The sequence below is a fragment of the Bicyclus anynana genome, chromosome 1 (genome assembly GCF_947172395.1).
Source record: "Bicyclus anynana chromosome 1, ilBicAnyn1.1, whole genome shotgun sequence".
Classification (NCBI taxonomy): domain Eukaryota; kingdom Metazoa; phylum Arthropoda; class Insecta; order Lepidoptera; family Nymphalidae; genus Bicyclus; species Bicyclus anynana.
Window position 1 is genome coordinate 3,093,148 of NC_069083.1, and position 18,478 is coordinate 3,111,625.

The 18,478-nt window shown below is 35.5% G+C and overlaps 1 protein-coding gene across 2 annotated transcripts in view; it reads left to right on the forward strand.

Moving 5' to 3' along the window:
• LOC112055627 (protein scarlet) overlaps nt 1-18,478 on the forward strand; it is a 40,634-nt gene that overhangs the window by 13,459 nt on the left and 8,697 nt on the right. For both annotated transcript variants that reach the window (XR_008251002.1, XM_024095817.2), the window contains exons 3-6: nt 1,382-1,430; nt 6,734-6,917; nt 12,426-12,578; nt 14,305-14,543. Coding sequence is in view for 1 of the 2 variants with exons in the window: in XM_024095817.2 (XP_023951585.2) it covers nt 1,382-1,430; nt 6,734-6,917; nt 12,426-12,578; nt 14,305-14,543 (625 nt within the window). In the remaining variant the exon portion in view is untranslated. The remainder of the gene's footprint in view (nt 1-1,381; nt 1,431-6,733; nt 6,918-12,425; nt 12,579-14,304; nt 14,544-18,478) is intronic.

An 18,478-nucleotide genomic window follows, 5' to 3' on the forward strand; every position in this document is an offset into this window, starting at 1 on the left:
GTTAATCTCACTACCTATTTGTATTCATCATAAAATCATCCTGAACGTGCAACTTGGTTGCCTTGGGAAAACGCCATGGATAAAAAACGGTTTCTTGAAAGCAATTTTATAGGCTTAATTACGGAACAAAATATTTTGCATACCACTATTTGATTTGACTCATAAAACACTTTACTCGTTTAATGACAAAATAAAGCTATAAAAACTATACAGGGTGCTCGGGAGTATTTCCCAGAACTTCAAGGTGTTGACAAGTACACAATAGTAGCCGAACTGCATAACATTTTTTAACTAAAGAGTAATTCAAATACAGAGTAATTCAAATAACTCCGACTATCCATGTAATCGTAGTGGTAAGACTGTCGACATCGACGAGATATTGCAACTGGCAGTCCGCAGTTCACTAGTAAGCTACTTCATGATATTTATCAAGGAACAAGTTTGCGATATACGAGTGAGGGACACAAGAAGATCTATTTGCAAAATAATTGTTTTTTACTCCCAAACTATTCATGTTCCTTAGACATGTTTAATTAATTTTCCTTAGAGAATATAACCCTAGAGTTAAGGGATATACTCCCGAGCACCCTGTATATATACTATATATAGTTTTCATACTTTGGTGAAATATATAACTATACCCAGGCCGTACCAATATACGACTAAAATGGAGTGGAATAGATAAAAAGTAAAACCGGCCAAGTGCGTGTCCTGCCACGCAAATTAAATGAGACCTTAAGCCGTTTTATTGCAATAATACCCATATCGATACACATTATCACTATCACGGGATAGACAAGAAAAAAATCGCCTAACTTTACATGTAGGGAAGAAAACCCAAAAAAATATTCATTTAAAATTTTCTTGTTTTAAATAAATCATTAATAGACCTAATTAATCTTAAATATATACGAGTCACTCATCACGAAATCATTTGACGGCCTCCGTGGCGCAGTGGTGTGCGCGATGGATTTACAAGACGGAGGTCCCGGGTTCGATCCCCGGCTGGGCTGATTAAAGTTTTCTTAATTGGTCCAGGTCTGGCTGGTAGGAGGCTTCGGCCGTGGCTAGTTACCACCCTACCGACAGAGACGTACCGCCAAGCGATTTAGCGTTCCGGTACGATGTCATGTAGAAACCGAAAGGAGTGTGGTTTTTCATACTACTCCTAACAAGTTACATCATCACTTACCATCGGGCGGAGATTGTAGTCAAGGGATAAGTTGTAAAGATTAAAAAAAAGAATAATCTCGAAAACCGTTAGATGTAAAATGCGGACACACTCAAGCATATTTTTAAGATTTACTTAATTTACTTAAGAGATAATCAAAAGCTTTAAGTGGAGACTTAATCAGATGTTAATGATCTTTTTTATTTCCAGTGAGCGGCGTGGTGTCGTCTGGCAACTTGGTGGCTCTAATGGGTTCAAGGTGAGAAAACTATGTCTGTTTCCACAGACAGAGGTCAAATAGTTTTGTTACCTACTAATAGAGAGACGTGATAGCCCAGTGGATATGACCTCTACCTTCGATTCCGGAGGGTGTGGGTTCGAATCCCGTCTGGACCTCCAACATTTCAGTTGTGTGCATTTTAAGAAATTAAATATGACGTGTCTCAAACGGTGAAGGAAAAACTTCGTGAGGAAACCGGCGTACCAAAAAATTTTATTAGTTGTCTACGTGTGTGAAGTCTGCCAATCCGCATTGGGCCAGAGTGGTAGACTATTGGCCTAACCCCTCTCATTCTGAGAGGAGACTTGAGCTCAGAAGTGAGCCGAATATGGGTTGATAATGATGAATATGGGTTGATGAAACGTGGGCAGACCACAGAAGCGATGGTCAGATGACATAATCTCGATAGCAGGGAAAAACTGGATTAAAATAGCGCAGGAAAGAGATGAATGGAAGAAATTGGAGGAGGCCTATACCCTATCAAAGGGATTCCTATAATAATAAAAAAATTAAAATTAACACAATAATTAATGAACATTATTTAGTATTTCTAACATAGGTTAAGTAAAAACTAGAGAATATATTGTAATTAGGTTTAAGGTTTATGGAAAATAAAGAGGCTTTATTATTATTATAATGATGATCCTACTAATATTATAAACGCGAAAGTTTGTATGGATGTTTGTTTGGATTTTTGTTTGAATGTTTGTTTGGATGTTGGTTTGGATGTTTGTTACTCTTTAGTGCCGCAACTACACAACCGATTTGCCTGAAATTTGGAATGAAAATAGATTTTACTCTGGATTAATCCAAGAAATCCCGGAAAAATCCAAGGTTCCCGATTTGTGATAAACTAAAATTTCACGCAGACGAAGTCGCGAGCGTTTGCAAAAATATAACCAAAATGGTACCAAATTAGAAAAAGTTAAATTGGAATGTCTAAGACATCCGGACGTAGATCCAACAAATTACCAATTTTTTTCGAAATTCGGATAACTTCTTGCATGGAAAAAAATTCAACTCCGCCAACAACTTCTAAGATTTTATTGACTCCCGTCCGAATGGTTTTTTTAGTAAATATACCAATTGACCTATAAAATGGCGAAAGTGCATACACACTTTGATTAAATATATATATTATACTATAGCCGAAGCCCGCGACTTCGTCCGCGTAAAAATCAATGTTATGTTTCACCACTTTTGGAAGGTACTGAATTTTAAATATTCTTGAATCACGTTAATTTTCGTATTTTTTTATGATTTATTGACGGATTTTTAAAACTGTAACTCTCAAAATGAACGACTTTCTATAGAAAATTCACCCTCCTTCAATTTCATTTTAGGGTCAAAATTTGCCTATATTTTGCCATTACATCAAATTTCATCTAGATCGGTTCAGCCATTTAGCCGTGAAAAGGAAACAGACAGAAACATGGCGTTTCTGACATCATTTGCAACAATATATTAACGTTAAAGCTGACGCTGCTGAAAAGAAACCTATGTCCAGCAGTGGACGAGTAATCGCGGATGTTGATACTATGGTGAGTGGTGATGATGATGATAATGATGATATGATGATGATGATTGTCGTTTATAATCTTAGTTACTCAGTCACTTATCTAGATAGTGTCACTTAGATAGTGTAGTGTCCTTTGGGTATTTGATATGGGTGAGTTTTCATCATTGTCAATCTTTTTTAGGATAGGGGATAAGAAAGCTCAGATCCACTACGTTGTTCCAACGTTGTTCCAATACGTACAGGTTGGCGGGTTTAGGATGATAATCTTGATTCTGTAATAATTAATATCAGATGTTATTTATAACTAGAGGACGCCCGCGACTCTGTTCGTGTGGAGTTCTTTTTATCTCACGGGTACCGTAATTTTTTCCGGGATAAAAAGCAGCCTATGTATTAATCCAGAATAAAATCTGTGTCCTTTCCCAGCTAAATTGTTGTCCTGTCAATACACAGTTACACAGGCTCCGCATTGTTTACACAGGCTCCGCATTGTTTACACAGGCTCCGCATTGTTTATGTAAATAAAATCGGCTTAGCAGCCGCAGTGTAAAGGCGGGACAAACAAACACACACACAAACATTCGTCTTTACAATATTAGTGTGATAGTCGCGACCGACGGCTTACTTGCTCTACGAGACACGGGCATTTGACTGTTTATGCTAAAGTAATGGGACAAATCGAGTAAGAAGTTTGTAGCCCAGTTTAGTTCAGTACCTTCTTTCTTATTCAAGAACACTTTTGCTTCGGGTTCAACTGATATTATATTTTTTTAATTGATTCAGATTGATCTTTCCTAACTAATAATATCCTCTGGCTACTTCTTAGCCTTCCAGCGAAGCGATTTATCGTTCTCCACGTTAAAATGTGCCTGGTATATTGACTGATTTGTCATTTATTATCGGTGACTTCAAATTCTAGGGTTACTAATATGGGAATAAAAATATTTTTGTGACCAAATTCCCGAAACATAATGGACATTGTGCATGAATGTTCTAAATCAATGATTAAATATTTTTAGTATTTGTATTTGTTATACAAATTTCGCAAGATTAATATTAATTATATTCCGAGTTTATTAATCAAAAGATTAATATACTCGGATTAAACAAAAACTAAATCAATTAAAATTACAACTGAACAAGTTGTTAATGGCCAAAGCTTTCGTCGCTCATTTATTTAATTAGATATATAATAAAATACGAGCTTAAACTTTCAAGAAATACATATTCAAACATCTTAATCGAAATATAAAAATAATTAAGTGACTAATAACTCTCTACATCCAACGGCTTTTGTGCAGCGAATGATTATGAAAAAAACATACATACAGCCGAACGTAGAACCTCCTCCTTTTTGGAAGTCGGTTAAAAATATATCATCTGTCTTCGAAGGGATGTTGTCTGTTACTGGGAGAAGCTTGTTTTAATTTACTCGATGCTCTTTGAAATGTTTGTGACTCTGTTATTAGTGATTTTGTGGTTGTTCATCATGGCAATTGTAATAAAATTGTTTTCATTTAACATTTATGATGTAAATACAGATTAATCAATAATAGGCAGATAGAGCGTACGGAACACGACGACGGTGTCGTTGGCGCTCCAAATACAAAATACAAAAACGAATACATTCTCGCGTCAGTACGACACGAAGCGTCGCATCAGTAACTTTAAATATTATTCAAGAAAAACGGCGTCTACATCATAGTAGCCCAAATCTTTAATTTCATTTCAATCAGTCGAAAATCTAAGAAAAAAAAACACCCCCTATTTTATCCCTTTAAGGGTGGATTTTTTCAAAATTCTTTCTTAAGGGATGCCTATGTCACAGTAGCTTTATGCATGCAAAATCTCAGCCCCATCGGTTAAAATTGACAAAGTTACATAGAATCGCCCATTTTATCCTCTTGGGGGTAGAATTGATCAAAATCCTTTCATAGCGGATGCCTACATCATAACATCTACCTGCATGCCAAGTTTCAGCCCGATCCGTCCAGTGGTTTGAGCTGTGCGTTGATAGATCACTATGTCAGTCAGTCAGTCAGTCACCGGATGACATTTGTTCTATAGAATCTCAATTTCGTATGTCAATATTATACGTCAAAGTTAGTGAATTAGCTTGCTGGAAACCATAGTAGAGGAAATAAAACAAGTAACATAAAACAGTTTCGTAAGTAGTTATGGTTATAGCCAAATTAAATGACAATTATTTTGGTAACTCGATAAGCAGCAAATACAAGGCTGGCTTGTTATATCAATACATATTTTGTTTACTGAAGCGAGTGACACATCGATTCACAGGACGTGAACTGTATAAGAAAAGATAACATATAATATGATAAGATTAATATAATTTTGCAAGACTTATGCACATGATCGGGTAATCTGAAATCATTCAAGCAAATCTGAATGTAACTTTTATGACAATACTATGTTCTTTAAGATAGCTCGAAACAATATTAGGTTGGGAAAAAATAATTGTATGTGATATTCACAACGACATTATATTGTACCTAGACTTTATTGAACGTGGTTTGGATTGTCCGATTTATTTATTTATTTACTTAAACAGTACCCGGGAAGATATTACAGTTGCCCAATTCGTTTTCCCGGACTATAAATATACATTATAATTTTATATAATTACTAACAAAACAGTACAGGTGATACACAATTTACTAACTACAACAAAAATAACACAAAATAGAAAAGAAAGAAATACTAATTAAAATACAAAAACATTAATCAATAATAATAATAACATACATATCAATTTAACAAAATAGAATAATTTTTAATTTAACAAAATAAGAAAATTTAGATTAAATACAATACACCATTTTATTCCTTAATCTTTTGCCATTATAAAGGCAGCTTTATAGTATCTCTCTTATATAAATCAAGATCCCTATTGATAAAAAACTCTAATTGATTTTCATAGTCTTCCCTTGATGCCAAATAAATGCTGGTTTTCAAGGAATTTGTTTATTCTTAGATAACCCACTATAGTAACTATGTGACGAACCAAATTTTAGCTTTTTAGTTTTTCAGAATATATGATGACAAATAAAGGAAAAAGATGGAAACTCGGAAAGTGACGTTGATGGTAGGTTAAATCGTAGGTAGAACAAGATTGGAGGTAGGTGGGGTTTTTATCCGGCACTAGCCAAACGGGTGTCCATAAGTATATTCCCCTACGAAAAAAAAAATGTTGTTGGCTCTACAGTTTGTAATTGCGTAGAAGAAACGATCTGTTAAATCGATTGGTGATTGAATCCAAGACATATAGGGATTATTGACGTTTAAACGTCAATGACCTGACGACTGTTAATGACGAATCTTAAGCAAGATTAATCGTATGTACAATTATTAATTCCAATCAGTAAAATGACATTGCTGTGACAGTTGCACTTATCATTTTACTGACTGGAATTAATAATCGTACTATAATTACGAACTAGCCAGCCACTAACTTGCTTTAAAAACGATAAGATGTCGTCGGTATCAACCCATATTCGGCTCACTGCAGAGCTTGAGTCTCCTCTCAGTGTGAGACAGATTAGGACAATAGTCATTAGGCCAATGCGGATTGGCAGACATTACACACGCAGAGAATTAAGAAAATTCTCTGGTATGCAGGTTTCCTAACGATGTTTTCCTTCACCATTTGAGACACGTGATATTTTAATTTCTTAAAATGCACCCAACTAAAAACGATAAGATGTACTTTGAAATATTCTTTTTAACCACCTCTTCCTTTATGCAGTGGTGCTGGCAAAACTACACTGTTGGCAGCGATCAGTCGACGGGACAAAAGCGCAATGTCGGGTTATCTGATGCTGAATGGACGATTAGCGGGCGCCGATCTGATCGCGCGGATATCGGGCTTTCTGCCACAAGAGGACCTTTCTATTGGAGACTTGACGGTTTCTGAACATATGGAGTTTATGGTAAGTCTCTTAATTAATTTGTCCAGGTCTGGCTGGTGGGAGGCTTCGGCCGTGGCTAGTTACCACCCTACCGGCAAAGACGTACCGCCAAGCGATTTAGCATTCCAGTACGATGCTGTGTAGAAACCGAAAGGGGTGTGGATTTTCATCCTCCTCCTAACAAGTTAGCCCGCTTCCATCTTAAACTGCATCATTACTTACCATCAGGTGAGATTGTAGTCAAGGGCTAACTTGTAAAGAATAAAAAAAATACATTTGTATCCACATTTCTAATTCGCAAAGTTAACATTTGGAAAGCATTTCGGACGTTTGTGTTTCCTGACACAATTTAAGAGTGAATCTTCTAGGTAAGCGCGCTCCAACTTAGACTGCATTACAGTTTTACATCAGGTATAATTATAGAAAAGAAAGAAAGATCTTCATTTTTAAGTAATGCCACATATCACATTAAATCTAAATTATAACATATTATGGCTTAACTGTCCACTCAAACAGTGGAGCACTAAAGAATTCCTTGTAATATGTGGCTTAACCTAGAAAAAGGCCTTGACTCAGCATTTTGCCGCATACTTTCAAAAAAAAATAGATGCAGCACTGATTTTCAGCTAGGGCCCAGTTCAGTTATAGTTAAGCGTGAGCCACAGATTATAGAGTAATAGGCAGATAGAGCGCACGAAACCCGACGGTGTCATAGCCGCTCTAAATACAAATTTCAAAAACGAATACATTCTCGAGTCAGTACGACACGAAGCGACGCATCAATAATTTTTAATATTATCCAAGAAAAGTGACGTCTTATTTTTAAATATTTTACAAACTTTTCAGTAATAAGATGGAGCCATAAACAGAATAAACGTCTTGTTTTTTTTTATTTTCTGATGATGAATTAATAATCGATCGATTAAGAGAAAGAACCCAAAATTAGCATTCGATATTAGAGATGCTACCACAGTAAAATAAGTGCAAATTATCATAATCTATCGGTGGCAGTTATAGAGATCTAGAATCTAGATAATATAATAATTCTAGATTCTCAGATTAGGTACAGATTTCTCAGTAGGTACAATATACTCATAATATTATCTGGCTGCGAATTCAGACTTTGCCCGCATGAATTTTTGTAGCTTACAAACTTTCGTAGAAGATTGCATTAAAAAAGGTGAAACTCAGATTATTCTTACACATCGTCTAAGACATTAAATATCTTCAAACTTAATAAATGTTTCACAAAACTAATAACGTCATATATGGTGCATCAGCGAACAATGTCTTTTTTTGAAGATGAAAATCCACACCCCTTTCGGTTTCTACACAGCATCGTACCGGAACGCTAAATCGCTTGGCGGTACGTCTTTGCCGGTAGGGTGGTAACTAGCCACGGCCGAAGCCTCCCACCAGCCAGACCTGGACAAATTAAGAAAATCTCAATCTGCCCAGCCGGGGATCGAACCCAGGACCTCCGTCTTGTAAATCCACCGCGCATACCACTGCGCCACGGAGGCCGTCATGTCTTAGGGTTCGTCCTTAAGAAGAGCTTTCAGACCATTTTCAGTGACGTAGAGTTCTTTGAGGCGTCTCCAGTAGGCCTAGCTTGCGTCAAAGACATTCATCATCATCATATCAGCCGATGGACGTCCACTGCAGGGCTTAGGCCTTTTGTAGGGACTTCCAAACATCACCATTCCGAGCCACCTGCATCCAACAAATCCTTGCGACTCACTTGATGTAGAAGTCCACCTGGTAGGTGGATCGACCAACACTGCGGTTTCTAATGCAGGGTCGCCATTCCAGCACCTTGGGACCCCAACTTCCATCTCTTCGAACTATTTGCTTCGCCCATCGGCACTTCAGCTTCGCAACTCGTTGAGCTGTGTGGTGACTTTGTTTCTTCTGCGGATCTCCTCATTTCTGATTCGATCATGCAGATGTACTCCGCACATAGCTCGTTCCATCATCCGCTGTGTGACTCTGAGCCTTCTTAAGAGACCCATAGTTAGTGACCAAGTCTCGGAAGCCCTCCAGGCAAATGATCCGACTACATCAAGAAGGTAGTGAGAAGTGGCTGGATGAGGAAGGCGGAGGATCGTGTGCGGTGGCGTGATTCTGGAAAGGCCTATGTCCAGCAGTTGACGAATACAAGCTTCATTTTTTGACTGTTTTTTGAATACAAACAATTTTTTAACTCGGTAAAATAGTTTTTGTGTGAAATACCGACTTTAAAAACTCTTTCACCATTAGAAAGCGACATCTTCCTAGTAGTATCTTCCTTATCTGTGAAGACAAACCTACAACATAGGCTTTATTTTATCCCAGTATTCTCACTGGAACGGGTTTATTATTTGAAAAATACGCGAGTAAAACCGCTGTCTGCTACTATTTAATAAAATTCGTTACACACAAACTGTAGCAATGTTATATAGATATAATATAGATATCAAGAGACCTAAATCTACCTAATTAAGTAGAAATTTATGATGAAAAAATTCTAATATCCTAATGTCGTAGACCTTGGCGAATGTTGTACAATAGCTGAAAGCGTCTGAGATATCTAAACAACTTCATTGACTCTAGAAGTGTCTGTTGAGACCGGTTTTAAAATTATTGTTTTGCATTTCTATTTTAGAAAACCATAACGTACAGTTACCTAGTCTGTGTCCTTTACATATAGAATCATAACAAAATACTATTATATTATTTACATATCAGCCATACCAATACCTTAGGAGAGCAAAATTAGCGGATTTAAGTATACTTATGAGCTCACATTTTTTTTCGTGTTGAGTAAGTGACGATGGCTCCATATGGGACCACTACGGCGACAGGGGGGGTTTGGGCGAGCGTAGAAGCATCGCCTGATGAGACCCGAAGGCTGAAATAAAGATAGAGGACGGAACGACTCTCTAAGGGCGTCTCCTATGAGACTCGGACCTCGGCTTAGAGGGCCATTCGAGAGGGAGTAACCGTGACCTGAGTGAATCAGTCCGGACGCCCCCAGGATCGTGAGTTAGTAAACCCACGTTCAGGTGTAGAGCTCACACTATGGACTTCAATTACTATGAAAGTCAAATATAAAATTTTCTTTGTTTTTAAAGGTTTATTTTGAAAATGAAAAAAATCCGAAGTCTGTTAATAAATCGTTTAACTACTTTGCCTGATAACTCATTTTGTGGTTTTTTGACATAATTATATTTAAACGAAGCGTGGTAAGATCTACGTACGTTTTAAAATATTTATTACATTATGTTTTGCCTAATTATGGAATATTCCAAGTTTATTTATCTGCAAACTATCTCATTATAACGATTTGTTTGCTGTAATTCCGGCTCGTTACAAACTTACCTTTCCGGCAGTGAACTACGTGGAAACCATTAATTTCGTACTAGCACCATTAAAAGTATGTCGTTGGGCACTTCAACTTTCCATCCCACATCATGTCTACCATTAGGAAATGGTTTACAAACTACGTTAACGGAAATTTATAAAACAATGACCTCAATACAAATAAAATGGAGTATTATTTAAAATTTAAACTATCGTGAGTGTTATTCATATTAATTGATTGTGAAACACGGCTAAAACTCACGTGATATTAGGTTGGAGTATGCCCTACTAGTTTCGAACCCATACGGGCCCTTAGTCATGAGCTGGTTCTTGCATCGCGGCACGATCCAAACTGTTCGAAATTTCGTTGTGCTTCGAAACTAGTTGGGCATACTCCAACCTAATATCACGTGAGTTTTAGGCGTGTTTCATAATCAATTAATATTATTTAAAAAATATTATTATTTCGTAAGTTAGAGATATTGCCTTCAACTTTCTCCGCAAGGAAATCGTTTGTTTTTCATAGACATAAAATTTCATCCTCGTCAAAGTATCACAAAAAGAAGTTGATGAATGGAACAGCATTTTTTAAAGTTAAATTCTTAACAAAGTTTCCATGGTTTGATTCTCTCTACCAAACCTCATCAAAAATGGTTCAGCGCTCGTAGCGTGGTACAAACTTACATTCGCATTTTATATAGTTAGGATTATTGTTATTTAAATTTACTCGAGACCTTCTCTCGCGATGTGCAGCATAATTTTGATACTCTACTATATTAGGACCTTATTGCTCAATGAAAAGTCATTAATTCTTAAATTCTCAAAAAAGAATGAAACATGGAACGTAGCGTGTTGAGATGTAAAAATCGTATATCTTTAAAACTAGCTGACGCCACGTGGTTTCACTCGCGTAGTTCCCATGAAAAAACTGGGATAAAAAATCCTATGTCACTCATAAATAACGTTTACGGCTTTCTAGTGGTAAAAGAATTCTTAAAATCGGTTCAGTACTCCAGAGATAAGCCCCTACCATAAACTTTAACTTTTTATGCATAGAAGAGTAATTACAACGGCATACCAATCACTGTTGTCTATTGACTTCTCTGTCTACGCACCAAAATTTGTTAAAACAACATAGACGGCTGTCGGAGGCTCTAATACACTTTTAAGTGTAAATCCTGCTGCTTTAGTGTTCATTAAGGCTGATCTCCACACTACCGTAACGACTAAATAAATTCTTTATATTTATTTTAGATATTATCTACGTTTTATAGTTTATATTCTTTATAGAGTAATTTATAAGATATTCCCACGAACATTATACTGCAAATTCGTCAGAAAACTTGAAAACAATTTAGAGATAAAATATGTAGGTACCTAATTATATTGATGTGATGATTCGATTTATGAAGATTTACATAACACCATTGATTTTGATATATTGATTTGATTGAACAAATAAATTAATTAAAAATCGATTTATAGAATCGTCATATTGTTATAAAAATTAATTATCGTAGCTACTTATATGAAATTCGAAAACGGATGATTTTGATTCATTCAATTAAATATTTTGTTTTGATAATGAATGATAAAATCTAGGTAAAGGTACTTGTATAGGTACGTACTTATTCTTACTTATTATTATAGAATTCCTGTTGCTACCTACAAGAAAAAAAAATAATGAAACTGACTTCATAAATCATAAAATGTACCGACCGAATGTACCGTATGATGTTATTTTTCACTTTTTTGGCTATTTAGCCAAAAAAGTGAAAAATAACATCATATATATTATGTTCAACCTGCTGACCAGTTTGAAGGTGAAGTTCTCTTTGGTTTCTTCATATATTCTTCGTATCTTCTTCAGGATCCTATCATTAGATCTTGACATAACAAGACATGACCACCATACTTCGAACAAAAAAATTATTATTGAAATAGGTCCAGGCGTCTTAGAGTGATCGCATCAACATGGGTACATACAAAAAAAGCCGAATAGAGAATCTCCTTCTATTTTTGAAGTTGATTAATAAATTGATAATTGAAGTCAGTCAGTAGATTAACCTTGCAATCGTCAGGTTAACCAGTGGGTTAACCTTTGCCGCTTCTGGCTATAAGATCCTGGGATCGAATCCTGAAAAATGTATTTTTTTTTGCATCAAATTATATCCGTGTTTTTGCCAGGCACGACTGATGATGGACAAAAGGGCGACTGCGATAGTTCGCTCGAAACGGATTCAACAACTGTTGGGTGACCTAGGCGTCGTGAGCTGCACGCAGACCAAACTGAAGGCGCTCTCAGGAGGAGAGAGGAAAAGGGTGGCGCTGGCAGTGCAGGTATGTCAATAGAATTAGCACAAGGTATGACTAGTAGTAGAGCCGTGATAGCCAAGTGGTAATCCTATGGACCTCTGCCTCCGATTCTGGAGGGTGTGGGTTCGAATCCGGTCCGGGGTATGCCTCCTCCAACTTATCAGTTGTCTGCATTTTAATAAATTAAATATCACGTGTCTCAAACGGTGTGTGAAATCTGCCAATCCGCCAAATGCAAGAGACTGGGCTCAGCAGTGAGCCGAATATGGGTTGATAAAAACAATTAGGTATATTTTGAACTAAATCGTTGCTAGTAAAATTACCTGTGATTTTTAATTTTGGTTCAAGATTAATCCTTAAATGCAATGTCACTAGCAGCTAAATTTTTATTTTTGTGTACTTCATTCACTAATGTAATCGTATATTTATTCTTTTGTAATCTTATTCCCAGTAGTTTAAAACAAATACATAACAAGGTTTCCCATATATAGTTTAACTTACCCAAGCCGTATAGTTAAGTGTGCGTTGGCAGCAGAAAACTATACGTTTAAAACTATTAAGTCAAAGGATTTAACTGTCGCAACGATGTTGTTCACTGGAACTGTCTGTCGCCATTTATTTAATTCGTATAATTTGTTGTAGACCTATTATATTAATAATTGTATTTACACTACCTGGAACTTGCGTTATATTAAACTGACATAATTACCTACCTGACTAAATTACTTACAACTTTGCGGTATAACATGAAATTGAAAATTTTTAAAAGCCCCCGATGGTCTTAACATTATTAATTACATTCTCGATCAAGTCATCAATATTCTCTTTTAGCGCCCTTTAATTTGTTGCAGACAGATAATCTAAAGTGTTTAGAACTTTTAAACGACTCAACCCATTTTCATCAAACAATCGCTTCATCCGTTCGGGAGCTATGGACAGACAGACTGACAGACCGACAGACACGTCAAACTTATAACACTAACTTGTTGCGTCAGGGGCTTATAAGAGTAGACGTAGGTACTCGTAGTTATGTCTGTAATTTTCTTTCTTATAGCTTTTGCAAACTGCATTTGAAACCATTTTAGTTTCTCTTTTAAATTTCCCGCAACTTCGTCCGCCCTCACACCTCCTTAATTCGGCCGTGTCGCTATCGTCTACTGACTATATACAACCGTCGTCGTCTTCTAAGTATATATTGCCTCTGTGCCAATTTTCAACATTATTCGACAAGCAGTACTCAACATTTCTTGATGAGTGACATTTCTTGATTAGAAGATTAGATTTAATAGCTCACAAAGTGAAAACAAATTTTACTCTACAAGTCAAGACATAAAGAGAATTCCGCCCTGTTAATAGATACCTACTTCCCTGTCAGTAGCTTTTTGGAGAATCTTAAAAAAAATAAACAATTTAGAACATTTATCGTAATAGTCGGAAGCTTCAAATACACATTCCAATTAAATCTAACAATGCCCTGCTGTACAAGATAAATGTTTTAAGCGGACAGATAATTATAAAATTAATAGGTTCGTTGTTTGTTTCTAAGCTATTTTTGGTATAAATAAAGAATGTCATTATTACTTTATCTATTACAAGGGGCCCGCGGTTAACTGAAAGGTAACTAACGTAATGACATTAAAAAAAATTCATTAGGGCGTTTTTTCTTCATCCAATATTAGATTAGACGTCATGTTGTTAAACATCTTGGTTTCATAATTAACCACTTATATGTATATTTCTATTCAAACAGCTCCTCAACGACCCACCGATTTTATTCTGCGATGAGCCCACAACGGGATTGGACAGTTCAGCAGCAAGCGCGGTGGTTTCTAGACTGAGACGATTGGCGATTGGTGGAAAATTAGTCATCTGTTCAGTCCACCAACCAGCGTCCGGCGTCTTTGAACTATTCCACCAAGTGGTGCTGTTGGCAAACGGACGGATAGCTTTCCATGGAACTATCGAACAGGCTGACCAGTTTTTTGCATCGTAAGTATCTTTATACCTTGAAAAGTTAGAAAATATTTAGTCCATAGCAAACAATGTTATGTTGGCATTGAAAGCCGGAACTATGTGGTTGGGTTTTTAGCAATATTTCATATCGAGTCTCTTTCTACAAACTCTAATAACATTTCGTAAACCTAAAAACTGTATAAGAATGACATTCGTTGTTGATAAGTCACGTGATCAACCTGTCATTCCTGTACATTTTTTTTAGTTTTCGTCGTTTTAGCGTTTGTAGACAAAGAACCAATATGCAACACGGCTAGAGGTAAGGGCGTGCAATTGGTTTGCCTTAGTAAAAACACATTACGTTCGCATTATATTATTTAAAAAAAAATCACTAAATTCATAACACAAACAAAAAATTCGTTTACTGAACTAAACTTATAAACAAGATTATTTTTGTCACACATGTGACAAACTATGTAGCATTAGTTCAGTCGACCGGCGGAACGAACTTACTCGAATGTCTTTGAACTCTTGTACTTACAGACGAATTAAGTTAGCCGATTATTAATTACTCTAGAGCGTTCTACTCCTTATTCAGTATAATATTATACATGCTAGCTTTTTTGCATAGGAATGATTCATATAACATGACACATCTACTTATCTATAGGTTCTTTTATAGAAATGTTAAATGTTTTCGACGACATTTCGGTATGCGCAGTGGATTTACAAGACGGAGGTCCTGTAAATCTGGGTTTTTTAATTGGTCCAGGTCTGGCTGGTGGGAGGCTTCATCCGTGGCTAATTACCACCCTACCGGCAAAGATGTACCGTCAAGCGATTTAGCGTTCTGGTACGATGGGTCCGAAAGGGTCCGAAAGGGGTATGGATTTTCACCTACCTACTCCTAACAAGTTAGCCCGCTTCCATCTTGGATTATGAAATTAACACGATCACCCTAACCCTGCCAACCCATATTGGAGCAGCGTGTTGGGCTTAAGCTTCATAACTCTCTCTTATAATTAGAGGGGCCAGACCAATGATAACTTTATACTACAGATCGGTTACGTCCCTACAAAATCACCGCAAAAAGTGATTCGACCAATAGGCTACAAAACTGAGCGCACATATGCACAATTTTGTCTATAATTCCATTATTTATTTATTTATATATAGTTTTTACACTTCCTGATCATACAACGACATTGTAGACGATATTTAGGTATTATTTGTTTAAATAACGTTCTTTGTTGATTACAACTAACATTGAGATGTGGAAATCTCGATAAGCGCTTCATTTTTCATGACCTAACACAACAATACAGTATTTAACATCATTGGGCCAGGCCCTGTAATATGCCATTAAAATAGCCTTATAATATATACACTTGACAAAGGGTACAAAAACACAAAATACATTCTAACCTCAATGTAAACAGTGTTAACAAGTTGATAAAGTAGTGCCAATATGTAAAAAACTTTGACATTTGTCAACACTAGTTGAAATCCTTGTTATCCCTAATTAGCAGACACATTCCAATACTTATCTTAGATCTGAGATAAAATAGATAACATATTGGCGGATATTTTTTAGATCTATTTTTAGTAAAAACAAAAATATCTCGAGCATTCGTTGTACATATCAAAAAGATTAATGACATCGAAACATAGAACGGACTCGAAGTAATTGATACACAAAAAAGTGTCATTATCTGTAACCGTGAAACGTGTTTAATGATAAATCAATCAGTCATTATAATTAATTAGAGAATTGTGGCCGCAGTCGTTGTAACTATTGACTAATTAATTTACAAAGGCATTAGAGATTTTTTATCAATCATTCAGTTAATAGGGCATGTAAATTTTTTTAATATAAAAACATATACATTTTTGTTCCAATTAAGTATTAATTTGGAATCGCCAAACATGACTATTTAAAATACCTAGACAAAAAGCTTCTAGCCCAGGATCCTTGGAACCTTACAAGTGATTCACTATCAAGTTAATTTTCATCTTGATGAATTAATAGTTATACAACTTAACAGTCACAATGTCCTACAGATTGCGTGGCACATTGTCTCGTTCCGGTGCTCAGAAATTTTCATTACCTGGTAACCCAGAGCTATCAAAATCAAGAATTTTAGTAAATAAAAAAGTTGAGCGTCTTATCAAGATGAAGCTACTCAGGAAAAATTAACTTGATAGTAAACAATTACACTTGTTGCACGGATCCTTGGTTATTCAGGCGAATAGCTTGTCATCTTTATTATTGCGATATATAAAATGGGCCCTAAAGAGTCGTTAAGGGAGAAATTCAAAGAAATAAATATAATGACAGTGCATATAAACGCATGTAATGTTTATGTAAGTGAGAAATAAATAAATAGTCAGTAAATGAATACCCTACTGGTAAAGACGTACCACCAAGCGATTTAGCGTTCCGGTACGATGCCGTGCAGATGGGGTGTGGATTTTCATCCTCCTCCTTGCAAGTTAGCCCGCTTCCATCTGAGATTGCATCATCACTTACCATCAGTAGAGATTGTAGTCAAGGGCTAACTTGTAAAGAATAATTTAAAAAAAAAGTCGTTGTCTATAACAAATCAATTATTATGCCATTAATTACATGAATGGAACTTTTTGAAACTATTTGTTTTTTGCCACGAAACCACGAAAGACTAACCACGTTTTGCGGTTAGGATAACTAGTAATAGATACTCGTAACATAACTTTTATATATACCCATATCACTTGAAATATACTATTTTGTTTACAGTAATTGACAGTTTACGGTTATTTAGTTAGTTTACAGATTACGATTTCCATAAAGTGAAATTTCTTTAGGGTGAAATTTCTTTAGTTAGTTACGAGTAGTTATTTAGTAGGTACTTTTGGATTTCACCTGCATTTTTTTACTAATTAACAGTAACAGAATCAAAATTTTATGCCGGATGAATATAGAAAACTATAGAAAAATATATATATTATTTTTTAAATACAGCTGTCTGATTAATTATTTTTCGCATTTTTCTCAGCAAACCCCTAATAAGGGGATGGGGATTCTAGATCGTTATTCTTACATGTTTAGTACATGGTATTTAAAATGACGTAACTTGGTTAATTTTGCATTGACATCCAAACTAATGTGTATGAAAAATATCAGCTCACTCGGTGAGGATAACTACCCAGTATAACTACTATTTACAAAGTTATTTGATAGTTAAATAAGCCTTGTATACATGACCGAGAAAATTTTACGCAACGTAGTACCTTATATATATACTTATAGTAGTAGATAGATATATAAGAAATTAAATCGCCGGAAAATTTGAATTTTAAATGTTCGTAAATCATTGCCTTAATCCGGTTAATAATATTTACTTAAATTAGTTTCACATCATTATTTTAAATTATTTCGTGTGTGTTATCCATTAAATAAACCCAAGTGTTATTTGATTATTTATTGATGATCATAATTTTGTTTTTATTTGCCACTTTTAGTAACACTTACGCTTGAACTTTGAAACTTTTTAAAAATAATAATAAATAACAAAACTACTTAATCTAATGGAACTTATTTAGTAAATGTCATTTTCTTTATTATACATTATTCTTTGGTGACCCATCTACTCGTAATCATAGACATTTTTTATTAAAAACGCTTGTAGGTAATCTTGTTATTAATGATTTAGAATAGCAGAATAGTAGATCATGAAACAGTTCCAAGCTCCAGTGCATTTTATAAAACGAACGAAGTGAGAAACAATAGAGACGCGACAATTTTAATAACGATAAAGCACCGTTTACAGAAAACCAACACCACGTGTTTAATTGTAACATCGTACAGGGGTGCAATATACCAAAATCTCTTCCAGGTAGCTTCCATCATTGCCCATTTATACCTATTTATAATAAATCTGTAGAGAAATCAATTCTGTACATGAAATATATTTCCAAATCAGGGGGTGATT